Raw genomic sequence first — 25,282 nt, forward strand, 5'->3', positions numbered from 1 at the left:
ATCTGAAATAAACCAGCTGTAAAGAATGTATTGGGCGATTACAATGATGACAACCAAGAAATAATACACACATTTTTTGTAAACAAATGTTGAATGCAAAAAAGGTTAATTTATAAACAGAACAAGCATACTTTTTATAACTTTTGAATTTGTCTTAAAATTGTCAGAATGGTTTAGCACAATAGTGAAAAGAACAATTAATACTCCTTTCGAATCCTCTGTTGTGTTGCAACATGTGATAATAATCAATACAAGTGTCTTTGTGGCTTTTCATCTGATCAAGCTCCACAGCATATTAGGAAAATTGTTCAACCATCAAACGAGACTGCACACACCATATACGGCTTTGTACACAACCTACAAGCCGTGCTAGATTTTGAACATACATGTTCACAGGCACATTTTCATGACATCAAAATATCTCCCATAAACAGTAATTTGACATTTCAGTCTTTCAATTTTCTTTATTTCTAAGTTCTACTGGTGGTACTGTTGTGCCCAATTATATGCAATGCATTGAGATTTTGTTTACAACACAGAGCCTAGATAAGAGAAAAGTGCTGTGTGAGCATATAAAGCTGGTATAACTAGACCACATTCTGTCATCCTTACAGGACCATGTGTTGTTCTTTTCTTTATACATATATTTTGTCAGAGGAATCAAGTGTTAGTAGTTAGGTGGTCTGTTTTTGTAATTGTGTTAAATCCTTTTTATATATTACTAGAATTCAAATCATTTGTTGAAAACTATACAGTCACCCATAGTTGTTAACTTGTACATCTTTTGTCGCTGGTTGAGAGTTGTCTCATTGGCAATCATACTACATCTTCTTATTTCTATATTTGGTCAAATTCGTTGGATTTAAGTGATTCCCTTGACCCTGGAATCTACAAAAAGACTACAGAGGCAGACACAAATAAAAGAGGATCAGTAACTAGTTATATGGTACACTTTTATTACAATGTGTGACAGAAGGTACATCAGTAACAACATGATGAATGAATTCTGATATTTATACCAGCTTGAATGTTGATAGATGGTTGTATTTTATCAGTTAAAACACAAATTATCAAATCCAAGGGTAAGAGCATAACATCAAAATGACATTTTCTCTTTTACACTACCTTCATTCAGATTGGTTTTGAATTTAAGGAGATAAAGGGTATATGTCATAACGCAACAAAGCAATTTAACAAAAAGACATACAGAATTTAATTATCATGATTTTTAATTTCAACAAAATATATGAATGATATAAAAATGACCCTAACAAAAAAGTCTTATAGTCATTAACAGTACTTGAGTGATGATAAAATAAAATGTCTTTTTATTATCAAAATCAATAATAAACAAGAATGTGTCCACAGTACACGGATGCCCCACTCGCACCATCATTTTCTATGTTTAAAGGACTGTGAAATTGGAATAAATTCTCTAATTTGGCATTAAAATTAGAATGATCTTATCAAAGGGAACATGTATACTAAGTTTCAAGTTGATTGGACTTCTACTTTATCAAAAACTACCTTGACCAAAAACTTTAACCTGAAATTTGCACTATCATTTTCTATGTTCAGTGAACCGTAAAATTGGGGTCAAAACTCTAATTTGGCATTTAAATTAGAAAGATCATACCATAGGGCACATGTATACTAAGTTTCAAGTTGATTGGACTTCAACTTCATCAAAAACTACCTTGACCAAAAACTTTAACCTGAAATTTGCACTATCATTTTCTATGTTCAGTGAACCGTAAAATTGGGGTCAAAACTCTAATTTGGCATTTAAATTAGAAAGATCATATCATAGGGCACATGTATACTAAGTTTCAAGTTGATTGGACTTCAACTTCATCAAAAACTACCTTGACCAAAAACTTTAACCTGAAGCGGGACAGACGGACGGACGGACGGACGGACGAACGAACGGACGCACAGACCAGAAAACATAATGCCCTCTACTATCGTAAGTGGGGCATAAAAAGTGATCATAGTTCTATGCCCCAATATAAACTTTGATGTTCATCCATTCAAAACAATTTTGTCTTCTTTGAACTTCACAAAATCTGTGAAGTTTCATTCATAAAATGTGTGTATTGTTAGTGCAAATATTGCACATTTTCAATTAAAACAGTTTTTAAAAATTTTATTGTTTTTTAATGTCCTCGCCCCCCTCTGAATCCTCCCCCTCCTCCTCGTCCTCTGAATCCACCACCACCACCTCCTCTTCCTCCACGGAATCCTCCTCCACGGCCGCCACCAAAACCACCACCACCACGGCCACCACCAAAACCACCACGCCCACCTCCTCCTCTTCCTCCTCTGAAACCACCACCACCTCGGCCACCTGTAAAAGAAAACATGGTTAAATATAAATATCAGTTGATTTTTCTAAAATCAAAAATCATGAACAAATCATTAAATGTAACATCCAGTCAACTGCACTTTATTTTGGCTTTTACAATTTGAGTTCCTTTCTCATGTATTTCATTAAGGCCAAATAAAAATATATGTGTGGTTCCAGTTACCCGACTGTCAATGACTGTCCCTAGTTGAAACCTAGACCCTAGAACCTTTTTTTTTCATTTCTGAAAAATAAATTTTCAAACGATCAAATTTTGAGGATTGTGAATTTAAATAATTAATTTACAAGATTGCTGTCATCTGAATTTCCATCAGAAGTATCCATTATGTGTAAATGCAACAAATTCATAACAGAATGAAACAAAATTGACTAAAAAAGGAACATGACTGTTTATTTAACAACCAAACTCATTTTATTGAAACAAATGTAACTGGAACCACACTTATATTTTTATTTGGCCTAAATATAATGCATTATTTATAATTTAGTTTTGGCAAAAATATAAAGTTCCATTTTCCACCTCCCAACCAACTTGATTGTGCCAAAAAAATCATATATTTTAGGTTAATCATAAGATAAAGTCCTGAACCTTGCCATTTACTGAATGTCAAATATTTCAAAATATAAAATAATTTTCCTACATGTAGTGTACCTTCCTTACTTTCTAACAAATGGCAGTAAACAAACTTTTACTTTTTTGGGTCTTCAAAATGGAACCTTTTTTAAATCAATTTCAAAGCAAATAACATATTCCATTTTGATGGCCCAAAAAAGTAAAAGTTTGTGCATTAACTTTTTTTTAACATAATCTTCAAACATATAGCCATGCCACTTTTATCTCATTAACTATACATATCAATCAGTTTAACTGAGGTCTGAAACTGGCATGTCAGTAACTGCTGCTAGTAGTCATTTGTTAATTGACGCATCATTGTCATTTTGTTTATTTTCTTTTATCACCTATTCTGATATTGGACTCAAGACTTCTTTTTAAATAAGTTTTACTGTGTGTATTGCTGTGTTTTTGTTTTTTATACATTAGCTAGAGGTATAGGGGAAGGATTGAGATCTTTGTGCCTGTCCCAAGTCAGGAGCCTCTGGCCTTTGTTAGTCTTGTATATTCTAATTTTAGTTTATTTATATATTTAAGGTTTAGTATTGTGTCCATTATAACAGAACTAGTACACATTTTTGTTTAGGGGCCACCTGAATCATGCCACCGGGTGTGGGATTTTCTAGAACCATTGGTGGACTTCGCCTATTTCTGCTGTCTAGTCAGGTGGTTGTTATTTGTTCTCAATTTTATATCATCAATGTTACAGAAAGAACGATATATGGGAGACAACTCTTACCTCCTCGACCACCACCACCTCTTGTTTTCCCTGCTGAGCCTGGAGGTTTAGGTAAAAATCTTTGTAAAGGTAATAACTTGGCTGGATCTATAAAAAACTGTAAATAGAACAAAGTCAAAATAAATTGTTTTGAAAAGGAATTATAAAGAAAGCCTTTTACAATATGACATCATAATAGAATTCTAAATGTACAAATTTCACATAGAAATGCATGTCATAATACTATTAAGATAGAAATATTTTTTCTGGCACTTTCCTTTACAATTTATGGAGCTATGACTCCTTAAATAAACATAATTTGTATTTAAAGGTAAATCTTAGTATTTTTTTTCCATAATTTTAATTGTTTTTGGCATAAATAACCTTGGCTGCCATCTATGATCCAAAAAGTTTTTATATTGATGAAATCTATATCAAAATTGGAATCTTTTGGTTACATCATATTTTGGATCGTAGGTGGCGGCCAAAGTGTTTCTAAAGCTTTTAGGTCTGAAAAATGCACAAAATCCTCATATTTTGACAAAATGTCCAAAATGGGCTTACTTTGGAGAATATTGTGTACTCTTATGAAAAGAACTGATATATTTAGCATTTAAACATTTGAAATAGACCCATTCACGAATCAAATTGAGACCTTTTTGGTGTTTTATGACAAAGTTGATATTTTAAGCCATTTTTTTCCATAAGTCCTTTCAATTTATATTTGCGTAATTTTTTGTAGAAATCATTGAATATAGCACACATAAGTAGTTGTGATTAAAATCACTCTTGTTTGTGTCAAGTGATTCATTATAAAACATGGTGAGTGCTGCTGACAAGACTCTGGTTTATGACCATTATAATATAGTTCCAATGGAATATATATACAATATGATATATTTACGAGTGAACAACTTTTAAGATTTCTAAGTTCAATATATCATCCTTTTGAAAAATCACCACATGAGTTGAGTTATTTAAAGTAATCTTAAAAATAATATGCAGTAATAAACTTACCTTAGATAACTTTGCAAAAGATTTTGCCTTCATATCATCTGATAATTTTACTGAAAAATACTTCAAATCAGTTAAGGAAATTATATCATGCATAACAGCTTCTTTGCTTCATAGTAAAATATTAAATTGTGTACACGTTTGATAACATTTGGTTAGAATTAAAATCAAATTAGAAAACGGACAATGGTTTAACTTATTTTGTACATAAATTAGGCTGAAAGTTTTCTCTTTTGAATTGTTTATCATTTGTCATTTCAGGGCCTTTTATAGCGGACTATGCCTAAAAACTAGCACTTATATACTGGGATTTAATTTTGTAATAATTATTGGTGTACTTATTGTCAAATAGTTAAGCACATACATGACATAGGTGAACCAATCATTTAACTGTTCAGTAAAATTGAAGTTTTCAGTATGCTTGTATGCAAAATTTGTATTTAACCATAAAATCAATTAGTCACTAGATTTTTTTTCCTTAATCAAATTTATTACTCATGATAATAACCTAGCTACAGTTAACTCTTGTTGTCTCGAACTCGGTTGACTCGAAATTTCGGATGAGTCGAAGTTTTCATGTGGTTCCGAACTTTATTCCATACAAAAGTATGTAAATTTACGGTCCCAAGGTTAACAAAAGCATTCAAAATTCATTGTTTTATCTCAAACTAATACACATATGTCAAAACATGACTCCCGAGATTTAAATGGATTGAAGAGTTAATCTGACAATACACGTGTAATTAAATTTCCGGTCACTGACCATTGTATTGATTTATGACATGCTATTTCCATGAGTGTTTACCTAAGATTATCTTTTATAGAATTTTTATATATGATTAGTGATACATTGTTAATGTTCATGAAAAAGTATTTAAAATGTTTACAAAACAATTAATTTGTGATTTACACTAATGAGCTTGGGTGTGTATAAAGTGAGGATTATGGCTTCCGTTGATGATCACCTAAAAACTACTCAAACGGCATCTTTAATCTTGTTATATTTTCTTTTGAAAAGAAAGAGTGAGATAAAACAAAATGAATAGAAATCAAAATTTTCCTAAATCTCTTGTAACCAGGAATAAACAATTTTGTCAGCTATAACCGACCTGAATAACGAAGCTATCGATTGGAAATTACTCTCTTGGAAAAGCTATAGGATTTTTTTTAATTGAAACAATTGAATAAGTAAAAATAATGCCATTATAATAATAAAAGACTGTGACATACAAATACATCAATCTGATACTAGAATATCGATCCCCTTGCCATATTCACCCAGATTTATTTTAGCTTTACCAAGCTAAGCAACAGTTGCGTCCATTAGATTGTCGAACTTCCGGTGTTTGTTTGAGTCGAACTACGTGTATCTCGAAATAATTTTCTGGTCTGGCTGACTTCGACATAACGAGAGTCAACTGTAATTGTATTTAGTGCAAAAATTGCTAAAGGATACAGATTCTGTAATGGAGCCAAATATTTCATCTACTTTGCCAATTTGTTGTTTGTTCTCTAGATACACTGGTGCATTGAAATATGGTACTTTCTCGTTGGTATTTAGGCATACCAGGTCATCCTCACATGTGTGTTCCATTGTGCCAATCTCTAAAATTGATAAATGTATAACCTGAATTATATATGTGAACTTAATTTGGCATTAATATATGAATATAATTATTTTCTGTGACTGTATCTTACATTAATTTGTAGGATCCTTTACTATAGATAATTTAGCTGATCTGTAACAATAACATCTTCATGCCTTATATATCATGTACTGTAGTACGCCGCTAGATTAAAACTGACGTGGAAAGGTAACACATGCCCACCGAAAGCTCTTTTTTTGAGAGCCCAGGTGGTCGTGTGGTCTAGCGGGACGGCTGCAGTGCAGGCGATTTGGTGTCACGATATCACAGTAGCATGGGTTCGAATCCCGGCGAGGGAAGAACCAAAAATTTGCGAAAGCAAATTTACAGATCTAACATTGTTGGGTTGATGTTTAGACGAGTTGTATATACATTATGTACACAGCCATGTATCACCATCATTGATGGCGATCCGATGGATACATCTGTTGTAGGGTTGTCACTGACTCAGACGTACTTATGAATATAATTATTTTCTGTGACTGTATCTTACATTAATTTGTAGGATCCTTTACTATAGATAATTTAGCTGATCTGTAACAATAACATCTTCATGCCTTATATATCATGTACTGTAGTACGCCGCTAGATTAAAACTGACGTGGAAAGGTAACACATGCCCACCGAAAGCTCTTTTTTTGAGAGCCCAGGTGGTCGTGTGGTCATGTATGTGAAGTTAGCAGCCGGTTCGTTATTCGTTATTCGATATTCAATATCCAACCGGCTGCTAGCAGCCAGTTTGATATTCAAAATTTAATGAAAAATCATAAGAAAATTAAATACTGGAAATCATTAAAAGCACGATTTCCATAGTCAAAAGGACTGATAAGATACGTAGGAATCATTAAATGACCTTTTCAAGCTGTCGCAATTTCTCGTTGTCCTCGAATATAAACCCTTTTCCGTGCGACTTATTTGTCTGTATGTAATATAGAGTTTTGTCATAAAAACGACTTCAAAGATGTACTTTTGTGTATAATGTTTCTTACGACAAAAAGAAAAAACAATAACTCAAGAATTTTTTTTAACTATAAATAGAAATATCTACGGAGGGCTAAGATTGTCACTTTTCAGTCAAAAAATGTCCAAATTTTAGGACAAAGGGCACAGGGTGATGGTGAGAGCCCCCTGATCTCTCAATCTTTCTAATATTTAACAGACATTTAGTCAATAGGTAGATACAAACGTGAGTAAAAGGACTTTGGGTACACTTCCTGTCTTCTATGTTTACGGAGCGGCCAAAGTGCCAGTTGGATATTCAAAATATATAGCGAAAACCTACCCGAGACCGCTTAAATGAGGTTGAGACCCCCCTGGTCTTTCAATGTCCATAAAATTCAACCAAATCATTGACTCTGTATATATAAAGATTGTATTAGATGGATTTTCCAGAAAAACGTCATCTTCAATACCTACGGAGGGCTAAGATTGTCACTTTTCAGTCAAAAAATGTCCAAATTTTAGGACAAAGGGCACAGGGTGATGGTGAGAGCCCCCTGATCTCTCAATCTTTCTAATATTTAACAGACATTTAGTCAATAGGTAGATACAAACGTGAGTAAAAGGACTTTGGGTACACTTCCTGTCTTCTATGTTTACGGAGCGGCCAAAGTGCCAGTTGGATATTCAAAATATATAGCGAAAACCTACCCGAGACCGCTTAAATGAGGTTGAGACCCCCCTGGTCTTTCAATGTCCATAAAATTCAACCAAATCATTGACTCTGTATATATAAAGATTGTATTAGATGGATTTTCCAGAAAAACGTCATCTTCAATACCTACGGAGGGCTAAGATTGTCACTTTTCAGTCAAAAAATGTCCAAATTTTAGGACAAAGGGCACAGGGTGATGGTGAGAGCCCCCTGATCTCTCAATCTTTCTAATATTTAACAGACATTTAGTCAATAGGTAGATACAAACGTGAGTAAAAGGACTTTGGGTACACTTCCTGTCTTCTATGTTTACGGAGCGGCCAAAGTGCCAGTTGGATATTCAAAATATATAGCGAAAACCTACCCGAGACCGCTTAAATGAGGTTGAGACCCCCCTGGTCTTTCAATGTCCATAAAATTCAACCAAATCATTGACTCTGTATATATAAAGATTGTATTAGATGGATTTTCCAGAAAAACGTCATCTTCAATACCTACGGAGGGCTAAGATTGTCACTTTTCAGTCAAAAAATGTCCAAATTTTAGGACAAAGGGCACAGGGTGATGGTGAGAGCCCCCTGATCTCTCAATCTTTCTAATATTTAACAGACATTTAGTCAATAGGTAGATACAAACGTGAGTAAAAGGACTTTGGGTACACTTCCTGTCTTCTATGTTTACGGAGCGGCCAAAGTGCCAGTTGGATATTCAAAATATATAGCGAAAACCTACCCGAGACCGCTTAAATGAGGTTGAGACCCCCCTGGTCTTTCAATGTCCATAAAATTCAACCAAATCATTGACTCTGTATATATAAAGATTGTATTAGATGGATTTTCCAGAAAAACGTCATCTTCAATACCTACGGAGGGCTAAGATTGTCACTTTTCAGTCAAAAAATGTCCAAATTTTAGGACAAAGGGCACAGGGTGATGGTGAGAGCCCCCTGATCTCTCAATCTTTCTAATATTTAACAGACATTTAGTCAATAGGTAGATACAAACGTGAGTAAAAGGACTTTGGGTACACTTCCTGTCTTCTATGTTTACGGAGCGGCCAAAGTGCCAGTTGGATATTCAAAATATATAGCGAAAACCTACCCGAGACCGCTTAAATGAGGTTGAGACCCCCCTGGTCTTTCAATGTCCATAAAATTCAACCAAATCATTGACTCTGTATATATAAAGATTGTATTAGATGGATTTTCCAGAAAAACGTCATCTTCAATACCTACGGAGGGCTAAGATTGTCACTTTTCAGTCAAAAAATGTCCAAATTTTAGGACAAAGGGCACAGGGTGATGGTGAGAGCCCCCTGATCTCTCAATCTTTCTAATATTTAACAGACATTTAGTCAATAGGTAGATACAAACGTGAGTAAAAGGACTTTGGGTACACTTCCTGTCTTCTATGTTTACGGAGCGGCCAAAGTGCCAGTTGGATATTCAAAATATATAGCGAAAACCTACCCGAGACCGCTTAAATGAGGTTGAGACCCCCCTGGTCTTTCAATGTCCATAAAATTCAACCAAATCATTGACTCTGTATATATAAAGATTGTATTAGATGGATTTTCCAGAAAAACGTCATCTTCAATACCTACGGAGGGCTAAGATTGTCACTTTTCAGTCAAAAAATGTCCAAATTTTAGGACAAAGGGCACAGGGTGATGGTGAGAGCCCCCTGATCTCTCAATCTTTCTAATATTTAACAGACATTTAGTCAATAGGTAGATACAAACGTGAGTAAAAGGACTTTGGGTACACTTCCTGTCTTCTATGTTTACGGAGCGGCCAAAGTGCCAGTTGGATATTCAAAATATATAGCGAAAACCTACCCGAGACCGCTTAAATGAGGTTGAGACCCCCCTGGTCTTTCAATGTCCATAAAATTCAACCAAATCATTGACTCTGTATATATAAAGATTGTATTAGATGGATTTTCCAGAAAAACGTCATCTTCAATACCTACGGAGGGCTAAGATTGTCACTTTTCAGTCAAAAAATGTCCAAATTTTAGGACAAAGGGCACAGGGTGATGGTGAGAGCCCCCTGATCTCTCAATCTTTCTAATATTTAACAGACATTTAGTCAATAGGTAGATACAAACGTGAGTAAAAGGACTTTGGGTACACTTCCTGTCTTCTATGTTTACGGAGCGGCCAAAGTGCCAGTTGGATATTCAAAATATATAGCGAAAACCTACCCGAGACCGCTTAAATGAGGTTGAGACCCCCCTGGTCTTTCAATGTCCATAAAATTCAACCAAATCATTGACTCTGTATATATAAAGATTGTATTAGATGGATTTTCCAGAAAAACGTCATCTTCAATACCTACGGAGGGCTAAGATTGTCACTTTTCAGTCAAAAAATGTCCAAATTTTAGGACAAAGGGCACAGGGTGATGGTGAGAGCCCCCTGATCTCTCAATCTTTCTAATATTTAACAGACATTTAGTCAATAGGTAGATACAAACGTGAGTAAAAGGACTTTGGGTACACTTCCTGTCTTCTATGTTTACGGAGCGGCCAAAGTGCCAGTTGGATATTCAAAATATATAGCGAAAACCTACCCGAGACCGCTTAAATGAGGTTGAGACCCCCCTGGTCTTTCAATGTCCATAAAATTCAACCAAATCATTGACTCTGTATATATAAAGATTGTATTAGATGGATTTTCCAGAAAAACGTCATCTTCAATACCTACGGAGGGCTAAGATTGTCACTTTTCAGTCAAAAAATGTCCAAATTTTAGGACAAAGGGCACAGGGTGATGGTGAGAGCCCCCTGATCTCTCAATCTTTCTAATATTTAACAGACATTTAGTCAATAGGTAGATACAAACGTGAGTAAAAGGACTTTGGGTACACTTCCTGTCTTCTATGTTTACGGAGCGGCCAAAGTGCCAGTTGGATATTCAAAATATATAGCGAAAACCTACCCGAGACCGCTTAAATGAGGTTGAGACCCCCCTGGTCTTTCAATGTCCATAAAATTCAACCAAATCATTGACTCTGTATATATAAAGATTGTATTAGATGGATTTTCCAGAAAAACGTCATCTTCAATACCTACGGAGGGCTAAGATTGTCACTTTTCAGTCAAAAAATGTCCAAATTTTAGGACAAAGGGCACAGGGTGATGGTGAGAGCCCCCTGATCTCTCAATCTTTCTAATATTTAACAGACATTTAGTCAATAGGTAGATACAAACGTGAGTAAAAGGACTTTGGGTACACTTCCTGTCTTCTATGTTTACGGAGCGGCCAAAGTGCCAGTTGGATATTCAAAATATATAGCGAAAACCTACCCGAGACCGCTTAAATGAGGTTGAGACCCCCCTGGTCTTTCAATGTCCATAAAATTCAACCAAATCATTGACTCTGTATATATAAAGATTGTATTAGATGGATTTTCCAGAAAAACGTCATCTTCAATACCTACGGAGGGCTAAGATTGTCACTTTTCAGTCAAAAAATGTCCAAATTTTAGGACAAAGGGCACAGGGTGATGGTGAGAGCCCCCTGATCTCTCAATCTTTCTAATATTTAACAGACATTTAGTCAATAGGTAGATACAAACGTGAGTAAAAGGACTTTGGGTACACTTCCTGTCTTCTATGTTTACGGAGCGGCCAAAGTGCCAGTTGGATATTCAAAATATATAGCGAAAACCTACCCGAGACCGCTTAAATGAGGTTGAGACCCCCCTGGTCTTTCAATGTCCATAAAATTCAACCAAATCATTGACTCTGTATATATAAAGATTGTATTAGATGGATTTTCCAGAAAAACGTCATCTTCAATACCTACGGAGGGCTAAGATTGTCACTTTTCAGTCAAAAAATGTCCAAATTTTAGGACAAAGGGCACAGGGTGATGGTGAGAGCCCCCTGATCTCTCAATCTTTCTAATATTTAACAGACATTTAGTCAATAGGTAGATACAAACGTGAGTAAAAGGACTTTGGGTACACTTCCTGTCTTCTATGTTTACGGAGCGGCCAAAGTGCCAGTTGGATATTCAAAATATATAGCGAAAACCTACCCGAGACCGCTTAAATGAGGTTGAGACCCCCCTGGTCTTTCAATGTCCATAAAATTCAACCAAATCATTGACTCTGTATATATAAAGATTGTATTAGATGGATTTTCCAGAAAAACGTCATCTTCAATACCTACGGAGGGCTAAGATTGTCACTTTTCAGTCAAAAAATGTCCAAATTTTAGGACAAAGGGCACAGGGTGATGGTGAGAGCCCCCTGATCTCTCAATCTTTCTAATATTTAACAGACATTTAGTCAATAGGTAGATACAAACGTGAGTAAAAGGACTTTGGGTACACTTCCTGTCTTCTATGTTTACGGAGCGGCCAAAGTGCCAGTTGGATATTCAAAATATATAGCGAAAACCTACCCGAGACCGCTTAAATGAGGTTGAGACCCCCCTGGTCTTTCAATGTCCATAAAATTCAACCAAATCATTGACTCTGTATATATAAAGATTGTATTAGATGGATTTTCCAGAAAAACGTCATCTTCAATACCTACGGAGGGCTAAGATTGTCACTTTTCAGTCAAAAAATGTCCAAATTTTAGGACAAAGGGCACAGGGTGATGGTGAGAGCCCCCTGATCTCTCAATCTTTCTAATATTTAACAGACATTTAGTCAATAGGTAGATACAAACGTGAGTAAAAGGACTTTGGGTACACTTCCTGTCTTCTATGTTTACGGAGCGGCCAAAGTGCCAGTTGGATATTCAAAATATATAGCGAAAACCTACCCGAGACCGCTTAAATGAGGTTGAGACCCCCCTGGTCTTTCAATGTCCATAAAATTCAACCAAATCATTGACTCTGTATATATAAAGATTGTATTAGATGGATTTTCCAGAAAAACGTCATCTTCAATACCTACGGAGGGCTAAGATTGTCACTTTTCAGTCAAAAAATGTCCAAATTTTAGGACAAAGGGCACAGGGTGATGGTGAGAGCCCCCTGATCTCTCAATCTTTCTAATATTTAACAGACATTTAGTCAATAGGTAGATACAAACGTGAGTAAAAGGACTTTGGGTACACTTCCTGTCTTCTATGTTTACGGAGCGGCCAAAGTGCCAGTTGGATATTCAAAATATATAGCGAAAACCTACCCGAGACCGCTTAAATGAGGTTGAGACCCCCCTGGTCTTTCAATGTCCATAAAATTCAACCAAATCATTGACTCTGTATATATAAAGATTGTATTAGATGGATTTTCCAGAAAAACGTCATCTTCAATACCTACGGAGGGCTAAGATTGTCACTTTTCAGTCAAAAAATGTCCAAATTTTAGGACAAAGGGCACAGGGTGATGGTGAGAGCCCCCTGATCTCTCAATCTTTCTAATATTTAACAGACATTTAGTCAATAGGTAGATACAAACGTGAGTAAAAGGACTTTGGGTACACTTCCTGTCTTCTATGTTTACGGAGCGGCCAAAGTGCCAGTTGGATATTCAAAATATATAGCGAAAACCTACCCGAGACCGCTTAAATGAGGTTGAGACCCCCCTGGTCTTTCAATGTCCATAAAATTCAACCAAATCATTGACTCTGTATATATAAAGATTGTATTAGATGGATTTTCCAGAAAAACGTCATCTTCAATACCTACGGAGGGCTAAGATTGTCACTTTTCAGTCAAAAAATGTCCAAATTTTAGGACAAAGGGCACAGGGTGATGGTGAGAGCCCCCTGATCTCTCAATCTTTCTAATATTTAACAGACATTTAGTCAATAGGTAGATACAAACGTGAGTAAAAGGACTTTGGGTACACTTCCTGTCTTCTATGTTTACGGAGCGGCCAAAGTGCCAGTTGGATATTCAAAATATATAGCGAAAACCTACCCGAGACCGCTTAAATGAGGTTGAGACCCCCCTGGTCTTTCAATGTCCATAAAATTCAACCAAATCATTGACTCTGTATATATAAAGATTGTATTAGATGGATTTTCCAGAAAAACGTCATCTTCAATACCTACGGAGGGCTAAGATTGTCACTTTTCAGTCAAAAAATGTCCAAATTTTAGGACAAAGGGCACAGGGTGATGGTGAGAGCCCCCTGATCTCTCAATCTTTCTAATATTTAACAGACATTTAGTCAATAGGTAGATACAAACGTGAGTAAAAGGACTTTGGGTACACTTCCTGTCTTCTATGTTTACGGAGCGGCCAAAGTGCCAGTTGGATATTCAAAATATATAGCGAAAACCTACCCGAGACCGCTTAAATGAGGTTGAGACCCCCCTGGTCTTTCAATGTCCATAAAATTCAACCAAATCATTGACTCTGTATATATAAAGATTGTATTAGATGGATTTTCCAGAAAAACGTCATCTTCAATACCTACGGAGGGCTAAGATTGTCACTTTTCAGTCAAAAAATGTCCAAATTTTAGGACAAAGGGCACAGGGTGATGGTGAGAGCCCCCTGATCTCTCAATCTTTCTAATATTTAACAGACATTTAGTCAATAGGTAGATACAAACGTGAGTAAAAGGACTTTGGGTACACTTCCTGTCTTCTATGTTTACGGAGCGGCCAAAGTGCCAGTTGGATATTCAAAATATATAGCGAAAACCTACCCGAGACCGCTTAAATGAGGTTGAGACCCCCCTGGTCTTTCAATGTCCATAAAATTCAACCAAATCATTGACTCTGTATATATAAAGATTGTATTAGATGGATTTTCCAGAAAAACGTCATCTTCAATACCTACGGAGGGCTAAGATTGTCACTTTTCAGTCAAAAAATGTCCAAATTTTAGGACAAAGGGCACAGGGTGATGGTGAGAGCCCCCTGATCTCTCAATCTTTCTAATATTTAACAGACATTTAGTCAATAGGTAGATACAAACGTGAGTAAAAGGACTTTGGGTACACTTCCTGTCTTCTATGTTTACGGAGCGGCCAAAGTGCCAGTTGGATATTCAAAATATATAGCGAAAACCTACCCGAGACCGCTTAAATGAGGTTGAGACCCCCCTGGTCTTTCAATTGACTAAATGTCTGTTAAATATTAGAAAGATTGAGAGATCAGGGGGCTCTCACCATCACCCTGTGCCCATTGTCCTAAAATTTGGACATTTTTTGACTGAAAAGTGACAATCTTAGCCCTCCGTAGGTATTGAAGATGACGTTTTTCTGGAAAATCCATCTAATACAATCTTTATATATACAGAGTCAATGATTTGGTTGAATTTTATGGACATTGAAAGACCAGGGGGGTCTCAACCTCATTTAAGCGGTCTCGGGTAGGTTTTCGCTATATATTTTGAATATCCAACTGGCACTTTGGCCGCTCCGTAAACATAGAAGACAGGAAGTGTACCCAAAGTCCTTTTACTCACGTTTGTATCTACCTATTGACTAAATGTCTGTTAAATATTAGAAAGATTGAGAGATCAGGGGGCTCTCACCATCACCCTGTGCCCTTTGTCCTAAAATTTGGACATTTTTTGACTGAAAAGTGACAATCTTAGCCCTCCGTAGGTATTGAAGATGACGTTTTTCTGGAAAATCCATCTAATACAATCTTCATATATACAGAGTCAATGATTTGGTTGAATTTTATGGACATTGAAAGACCAGGGGGGTCTCAACCTCATTTAAGCGGTCTCGGGTAGGTTTTCGCTATATATTTTGAATATCCAACTGGCACTTTGGCCGCTCCGTAAACATAGAAGACAGGAAGTGTACCCAAAGTCCTTTTACTCACGTTTGTATCTACCTATTGACTAAATGTCTGTTAAATATTAGAAAGATTGAGAGATCAGGGGGCTCTCACCATCACCCTGTGCCCTTTGTCCTAAAATTTGGACATTTTTTGACTGAAAAGTGACAATCTTAGCCCTCCGTAGGTATTGAAGATGACGTTTTTCTGGAAAATCCATCTAATACAATCTTTATATATACAGAGTCAATGATTTGGTTGAATTTTATGGACATTGAAAGACCAGGGGGGTCTCAACCTCATTTAAGCGGTCTCGGGTAGGTTTTCGCTATATATTTTGAATATCCAACTGGCACTTTGGCCGCTCCGTAAACATAGAAGACAGGAAGTGTACCCAAAGTCCTTTTACTCACGTTTGTATCTACCTATTGACTAAATGTCTGTTAAATATTAGAAAGATTGAGAGATCAGGGGGCTCTCACCATCACCCTGTGCCCTTTGTCCTAAAATTTGGACATTTTTTGACTGAAAAGTGACAATCTTAGCCCTCCGTAGGTATTGAAGATGACGTTTTTCTGGAAAATCCATCTAATACAATCTTTATATATACAGAGTCAATGATTTGGTTGAATTTTATGGACATTGAAAGACCAGGGGGGTCTCAACCTCATTTAAGCGGTCTCGGGTAGGTTTTCGCTATATATTTTGAATATCCAACTGGCACTTTGGCCGCTCCGTAAACATAGAAGACAGGAAGTGTACCCAAAGTCCTTTTACTCACGTTTGTATCTACCTATTGACTAAATGTCTGTTAAATATTAGAAAGATTGAGAGATCAGGGGGCTCTCACCATCACCCTGTGCCCTTTGTCCTAAAATTTGGACATTTTTTGACTGAAAAGTGACAATCTTAGCCCTCCGTAGGTATTGAAGATGACGTTTTTCTGGAAAATCCATCTAATACAATCTTTATATATACAGAGTCAATGATTTGGTTGAATTTTATGGACATTGAAAGACCAGGGGGGTCTCAACCTCATTTAAGCGGTCTCGGGTAGGTTTTCGCTATATATTTTGAATATCCAACTGGCACTTTGGCCGCTCCGTAAACATAGAAGACAGGAAGTGTACCCAAAGTCCTTTTACTCACGTTTGTATCTACCTATTGACTAAATGTCTGTTAAATATTAGAAAGATTGAGAGATCAGGGGGCTCTCACCATCACCCTGTGCCCTTTGTCCTAAAATTTGGACATTTTTTGACTGAAAAGTGACAATCTTAGCCCTCCGTAGGTATTGAAGATGACGTTTTTCTGGAAAATCCATCTAATACAATCTTTATATATACAGAGTCAATGATTTGGTTGAATTTTATGGACATTGAAAGACCAGGGGGGTCTCAACCTCATTTAAGCGGTCTCGGGTAGGTTTTCGCTATATATTTTGAATATCCAACTGGCACTTTGGCCGCTCCGTAAACATAGAAGACAGGAAGTGTACCCAAAGTCCTTTTACTCACGTTTGTATCTACCTATTGACTAAATGTCTGTTAAATATTAGAAAGATTGAGAGATCAGGGGGCTCTCACCATCACCCTGTGCCCTTTGTCCTAAAATTTGGACATTTTTTGACTGAAAAGTGACAATCTTAGCCCTCCGTAGGTATTGAAGATGACGTTTTTCTGGAAAATCCATCTAATACAATCTTTATATATACAGAGTCAATGATTTGGTTGAATTTTATGGACATTGAAAGACCAGGGGGGTCTCAACCTCATTTAAGCGGTCTCGGGTAGGTTTTCGCTATATATTTTGAATATCCAACTGGCACTTTGGCCGCTCCGTAAACATAGAAGACAGGAAGTGTACCCAAAGTCCTTTTACTCACGTTTGTATCTACCTATTGACTAAATGTCTGTTAAATATTAGAAAGATTGAGAGATCAGGGGGCTCTCACCATCACCCTGTGCCCTTTGTCCTAAAATTTGGACATTTTTTGACTGAAAAGTGACAATCTTAGCCCTCCGTAGGTATTGAAGATGACGTTTTTCTGGAAAATCCATCTAATACAATCTTTATATATACAGAGTCAATGATTTGGTTGAATTTTATGGACATTGAAAGACCAGGGGGGTCTCAACCTCATTTAAGCGGTCTCGGGTAGGTTTTCGCTATATATTTTGAATATCCAACTGGCACTTTGGCCGCTCCGTAAACATAGAAGACAGGAAGTGTACCCAAAGTCCTTTTACTCACGTTTGTATCTACCTATTGACTAAATGTCTGTTAAATATTAGAAAGATTGAGAGATCAGGGGGCTCTCACCATCACCCTGTGCCCTTTGTCCTAAAATTTGGACATTTTTTGACTGAAAAGTGACAATCTTAGCCCTCCGTAGGTATTGAAGATGACGTTTTTCTGGAAAATCCATCTAATACAATCTTTATATATACAGAGTCAATGATTTGGTTGAATTTTATGGACATTGAAAGACCAGGGGGGTCTCAACCTCATTTAAGCGGTCTCGGGTAGGTTTTCGCTATATATTTTGAATATCCAACTGGCACTTTGGCCGCTCCGTAAACATAGAAGACAGGAAGTGTACCCAAAGTCCTTTTACTCACGTTTGTATCTACCTATTGACTAAATGTCTGTTAAATATTAGAAAGATTGAGAGATCAGGGGGCTCTCACCATCACCCTGTGCCCTTTGTCCTAAAATTTGGACATTTTTTGACTGAAAAGTGACAATCTTAGCCCTCCGTAGGTATTGAAGATGACGTTTTTCTGGAAAATCCATCTAATACAATCTTTATATATACAGAGTCAATGATTTGGTTGAATTTTATGGACATTGAAAGACCAGGGGGGTCTCAACCTCATTTAAGCGGTCTCGGGTAGGTTTTCGCTATATATTTTGAATATCCAACTGGCACTTTGGCCGCTCCGTAAACATAGAAGACAGGAAGTGTACCCAAAGTCCTTTTACTCACGTTTGTATCTACCTATTGACTAAATGTCTGTTAAATATTAGAAAGATTGAGAGATCAGGGGGCTCTCACCATCACCCTGTGCCCTTTGTCCTAAAATTTGGACATTTTTTGACTGAAAAGTGACAATCTTAGCCCTCCGTAGGTATTGAAGATGACGTTTTTCTGGAAAATCCATCTAATACAATCTTTATATATACAGAGTCAATGATTTGGTTGAATTTTATGGACATTGAAAGACCAGGGGGGTCTCAACCTCATTTAAGCGGTCTCGGGTAGGTTTTCGCTATATATTTTGAATATCCAACTGGCACTTTGGCCGCTCCGTAAACATAGAAGACAGGAAGTGTACCCAAAGTCCTTTTACTCACGTTTGTATCTACCTATTGACTAAATGTCTGTTAAATATTAGAAAGATTGAGAGATCAGGGGGCTCTCACCATCACCCTGTGCCCTTTGTCCTAAAATTTGGACATTTTTTGACTGAAAAGTGACAATCTTAGCCCTCCGTAGGTATTGAAGATGACGTTTTTCTGGAAAATCCATCTAATACAATCTTTATATATACAGAGTCAATGATTTGGTTGAATTTTATGGACATTGAAAGACCAGGGGGGTCTCAACCTCATTTAAGCGGTCTCGGGTAGGTTTTCGCTATATATTTTGAATATCCAACTGGCACTTTGGCCGCTCCGTAAACATAGAAGACAGGAAGTGTACCCAAAGTCCTTTTACTCACGTTTGTATCTACCTATTGACTAAATGTCTGTTAAATATTAGAAAGATTGAGAGATCAGGGGGCTCTCACCATCACCCTGTGCCCTTTGTCCTAAAATTTGGACATTTTTTGACTGAAAAGTGACAATCTTAGCCCTCCGTAGGTATTGAAGATGACGTTTTTCTGGAAAATCCATCTAATACAATCTTTATATATACAGAGTCAATGATTTGGTTGAATTTTATGGACATTGAAAGACCAGGGGGGTCTCAACCTCATTTAAGCGGTCTCGGGTAGGTTTTCGCTATATATTTTGAATATCCAACTGGCACTTTGGCCGCTCCGTAAACATAGAAGACAGGAAGTGTACCCAAAGTCCTTTTACTCACGTTTGTATCTACCTATTGACTAAATGTCTGTTAAATATTAGAAAGATTGAGAGATCAGGGGGCTCTCACCATCACCCTGTGCCCTTTGTCCTAAAATTTGGACATTTTTTGACTGAAAAGTGACAATCTTAGCCCTCCGTAGGTATTGAAGATGACGTTTTTCTGGAAAATCCATCTAATACAATCTTTATATATACAGAGTCAATGATTTGGTTGAATTTTATGGACATTGAAAGACCAGGGGGGTCTCAACCTCATTTAAGCGGTCTCGGGTAGGTTTTCGCTATATATTTTGAATATCCAACTGGCACTTTGGCCGCTCCGTAAACATAGAAGACAGGAAGTGTACCCAAAGTCCTTTTACTCACGTTTGTATCTACCTATTGACTAAATGTCTGTTAAATATTAGAAAGATTGAGAGATCAGGGGGCTCTCACCATCACCCTGTGCCCTTTGTCCTAAAATTTGGACATTTTTTGACTGAAAAGTGACAATCTTAGCCCTCCGTAGGTATTGAAGATGACGTTTTTCTGGAAAATCCATCTAATACAATCTTTATATATACAGAGTCAATGATTTGGTTGAATTTTATGGACATTGAAAGACCAGGGGGGTCTCAACCTCATTTAAGCGGTCTCGGGTAGGTTTTCGCTATATATTTTGAATATCCAACTGGCACTTTGGCCGCTCCGTAAACATAGAAGACAGGAAGTGTACCCAAAGTCCTTTTACTCACGTTTGTATCTACCTATTGACTAAATGTCTGTTAAATATTAGAAAGATTGAGAGATCAGGGGGCTCTCACCATCACCCTGTGCCCTTTGTCCTAAAATTTGGACATTTTTTGACTGAAAAGTGACAATCTTAGCCCTCCGTAGGTATTGAAGATGACGTTTTTCTGGAAAATCCATCTAATACAATCTTTATATATACAGAGTCAATGATTTGGTTGAATTTTATGGACATTGAAAGACCAGGGGGGTCTCAACCTCATTTAAGCGGTCTCGGGTAGGTTTTCGCTATATATTTTGAATATCCAACTGGCACTTTGGCCGCTCCGTAAACATAGAAGACAGGAAGTGTACCCAAAGTCCTTTTACTCACGTTTGTATCTACCTATTGACTAAATGTCTGTTAAATATTAGAAAGATTGAGAGATCAGGGGGCTCTCACCATCACCCTGTGCCCTTTGTCCTAAAATTTGGACATTTTTTGACTGAAAAGTGACAATCTTAGCCCTCCGTAGGTATTGAAGATGACGTTTTTCTGGAAAATCCATCTAATACAATCTTTATATATACAGAGTCAATGATTTGGTTGAATTTTATGGACATTGAAAGACCAGGGGGGTCTCAACCTCATTTAAGCGGTCTCGGGTAGGTTTTCGCTATATATTTTGAATATCCAACTGGCACTTTGGCCGCTCCGTAAACATAGAAGACAGGAAGTGTACCCAAAGTCCTTTTACTCACGTTTGTATCTACCTATTGACTAAATGTCTGTTAAATATTAGAAAGATTGAGAGATCAGGGGGCTCTCACCATCACCCTGTGCCCTTTGTCCTAAAATTTGGACATTTTTTGACTGAAAAGTGACAATCTTAGCCCTCCGTAGGTATTGAAGATGACGTTTTTCTGGAAAATCCATCTAATACAATCTTTATATATACAGAGTCAATGATTTGGTTGAATTTTATGGACATTGAAAGACCAGGGGGGTCTCAACCTCATTTAAGCGGTCTCGGGTAGGTTTTCGCTATATATTTTGAATATCCAACTGGCACTTTGGCCGCTCCGTAAACATAGAAGACAGGAAGTGTACCCAAAGTCCTTTTACTCACGTTTGTATCTACCTATTGACTAAATGTCTGTTAAATATTAGAAAGATTGAGAGATCAGGGGGCTCTCACCATCACCCTGTGCCCTTTGTCCTAAAATTTGGACATTTTTTGACTGAAAAGTGACAATCTTAGCCCTCCGTAGGTATTGAAGATGACGTTTTTCTGGAAAATCCATCTAATACAATCTTTATATATACAGAGTCAATGATTTGGTTGAATTTTATGGACATTGAAAGACCAGGGGGGTCTCAACCTCATTTAAGCGGTCTCGGGTAGGTTTTCGCTATATATTTTGAATATCCAACTGGCACTTTGGCCGCTCCGTAAACATAGAAGACAGGAAGTGTACCCAAAGTCCTTTTACTCACGTTTGTATCTACCTATTGACTAAATGTCTGTTAAATATTAGAAAGATTGAGAGATCAGGGGGCTCTCACCATCACCCTGTGCCCTTTGTCCTAAAATTTGGACATTTTTTGACTGAAAAGTGACAATCTTAGCCCTCCGTAGGTATTGAAGATGACGTTTTTCTGGAAAATCCATCTAATACAATCTTTATATATACAGAGTCAATGATTTGGTTGAATTTTATGGACATTGAAAGACCAGGGGGGTCTCAACCTCATTTAAGCGGTCTCGGGTAGGTTTTCGCTATATATTTTGAATATCCAACTGGCACTTTGGCCGCTCCGTAAACATAGAAGACAGGAAGTGTACCCAAAGTCCTTTTACTCACGTTTGTATCTACCTATTGACTAAATGTCTGTTAAATATTAGAAAGATTGAGAGATCAGGGGGCTCTCACCATCACCCTGTGCCCTTTGTCCTAAAATTTGGACATTTTTTGACTGAAAAGTGACAATCTTAGCCCTCCGTAGGTATTGAAGATGACGTTTTTCTGGAAAATCCATCTAATACAATCTTTATATATACAGAGTCAATGATTTGGTTGAATTTTATGGACATTGAAAGACCAGGGGGGTCTCAACCTCATTTAAGCGGTCTCGGGTAGGTTTTCGCTATATATTTTGAATATCCAACTGGCACTTTGGCCGCTCCGTAAACATAGAAGACAGGAAGTGTACCCAAAGTCCTTTTACTCACGTTTGTATCTACCTATTGACTAAATGTCTGTTAAATATTAGAAAGATTGAGAGATCAGGGGGCTCTCACCATCACCCTGTGCCCTTTGTCCTAAAATTTGGACATTTTTTGACTGAAAAGTGACAATCTTAGCCCTCCGTAGGTATTGAAGATGACGTTTTTCTGGAAAATCCATCTAATACAATCTTTATATATACAGAGTCAATGATTTGGTTGAATTTTATGGACATTGAAAGACCAGGGGGGTCTCAACCTCATTTAAGCGGTCTCGGGTAGGTTTTCGCTATATATTTTGAATATCCAACTGGCACTTTGGCCGCTCCGTAAACATAGAAGACAGGAAGTGTACCCAAAGTCCTTTTACTCACGTTTGTATCTACCTATTGACTAAATGTCTGTTAAATATTAGAAAGATTGAGAGATCAGGGGGCTCTCACCATCACCCTGTGCCCTTTGTCCTAAAATTTGGACATTTTTTGACTGAAAAGTGACAATCTTAGCCCTCCGTAGGTATTGAAGATGACGTTTTTCTGGAAAATCCATCTAATACAATCTTTATATATACAGAGTCAATGATTTGGTTGAATTTTATGGACATTGAAAGACCAGGGGGGTCTCAACCTCATTTAAGCGGTCTCGGGTAGGTTTTCGCTATATATTTTGAATATCCAACTGGCACTTTGGCCGCTCCGTAAACATAGAAGACAGGAAGTGTACCCAAAGTCCTTTTACTCACGTTTGTATCTACCTATTGACTAAATGTCTGTTAAATATTAGAAAGATTGAGAGATCAGGGGGCTCTCACCATCACCCTGTGCCCTTTGTCCTAAAATTTGGACATTTTTTGACTGAAAAGTGACAATCTTAGCCCTCCGTAGGTATTGAAGATGACGTTTTTCTGGAAAATCCATCTAATACAATCTTTATATATACAGAGTCAATGATTTGGTTGAATTTTATGGACATTGAAAGACCAGGGGGGTCTCAACCTCATTTAAGCGGTCTCGGGTAGGTTTTCGCTATATATTTTGAATATCCAACTGGCACTTTGGCCGCTCCGTAAACATAGAAGACAGGAAGTGTACCCAAAGTCCTTTTACTCACGTTTGTATCTACCTATTGACTAAATGTCTGTTAAATATTAGAAAGATTGAGAGATCAGGGGGCTCTCACCATCACCCTGTGCCCTTTGTCCTAAAATTTGGACATTTTTTGACTGAAAAGTGACAATCTTAGCCCTCCGTAGGTATTGAAGATGACGTTTTTCTGGAAAATCCATCTAATACAATCTTTATATATACAGAGTCAATGATTTGGTTGAATTTTATGGACATTGAAAGACCAGGGGGGTCTCAACCTCATTTAAGCGGTCTCGGGTAGGTTTTCGCTATATATTTTGAATATCCAACTGGCACTTTGGCCGCTCCGTAAACATAGAAGACAGGAAGTGTACCCAAAGTCCTTTTACTCACGTTTGTATCTACCTATTGACTAAATGTCTGTTAAATATTAGAAAGATTGAGAGATCAGGGGGCTCTCACCATCACCCTGTGCCCTTTGTCCTAAAATTTGGACATTTTTTGACTGAAAAGTGACAATCTTAGCCCTCCGTAGGTATTGAAGATGACGTTTTTCTGGAAAATCCATCTAATACAATCTTTATATATACAGAGTCAATGATTTGGTTGAATTTTATGGACATTGAAAGACCAGGGGGGTCTCAACCTCATTTAAGCGGTCTCGGGTAGGTTTTCGCTATATATTTTGAATATCCAACTGGCACTTTGGCCGCTCCGTAAACATAGAAGACAGGAAGTGTACCCAAAGTCCTTTTACTCACGTTTGTATCTACCTATTGACTAAATGTCTGTTAAATATTAGAAAGATTGAGAGATCAGGGGGCTCTCACCATCACCCTGTGCCCTTTGTCCTAAAATTTGGACATTTTTTGACTGAAAAGTGACAATCTTAGCCCTCCGTAGGTATTGAAGATGACGTTTTTCTGGAAAATCCATCTAATACAATCTTTATATATACAGAGTCAATGATTTGGTTGAATTTTATGGACATTGAAAGACCAGGGGGGTCTCAACCTCATTTAAGCGGTCTCGGGTAGGTTTTCGCTATATATTTTGAATATCCAACTGGCACTTTGGCCGCTCCGTAAACATAGAAGACAGGAAGTGTACCCAAAGTCCTTTTACTCACGTTTGTATCTACCTATTGACTAAATGTCTGTTAAATATTAGAAAGATTGAGAGATCAGGGGGCTCTCACCATCACCCTGTGCCCTTTGTCCTAAAATTTGGACATTTTTTGACTGAAAAGTGACAATCTTAGCCCTCCGTAGGTATTGAAGATGACGTTTTTCTGGAAAATCCATCTAATACAATCTTTATATATACAGAGTCAATGATTTGGTTGAATTTTATGGACATTGAAAGACCAGGGGGGTCTCAACCTCATTTAAGCGGTCTCGGGTAGGTTTTCGCTATATATTTTGAATATCCAACTGGCACTTTGGCCGC

At 37.2% G+C, this 25,282-nt stretch overlaps 1 protein-coding gene across 1 annotated transcript in view; it reads right to left on the reverse strand.

Moving 5' to 3' along the window:
• Positions 1-935: 935 nt before the first annotated feature.
• Positions 936-25,282, reverse strand: part of LOC143044350 (uncharacterized) — a 54,206-nt gene continuing 29,859 nt past the window's right edge. The window contains exons 4-7 of the mRNA XM_076216307.1: positions 6,167-6,315; positions 4,714-4,773; positions 3,718-3,814; positions 936-2,347 (exon numbers count right to left, since the gene is read on the reverse strand). Coding sequence (XP_076072422.1) covers positions 2,157-2,347; positions 3,718-3,814; positions 4,714-4,773; positions 6,167-6,315 — 497 coding nt within the window. The 3' untranslated portion in view covers positions 936-2,156. The remainder of the gene's footprint in view (positions 2,348-3,717; positions 3,815-4,713; positions 4,774-6,166; positions 6,316-25,282) is intronic.

The sequence above is a fragment of the Mytilus galloprovincialis genome, chromosome 9 (assembly GCF_965363235.1).
Source record: "Mytilus galloprovincialis chromosome 9, xbMytGall1.hap1.1, whole genome shotgun sequence".
Classification (NCBI taxonomy): Eukaryota; Metazoa; Mollusca; class Bivalvia; order Mytilida; family Mytilidae; genus Mytilus; species Mytilus galloprovincialis.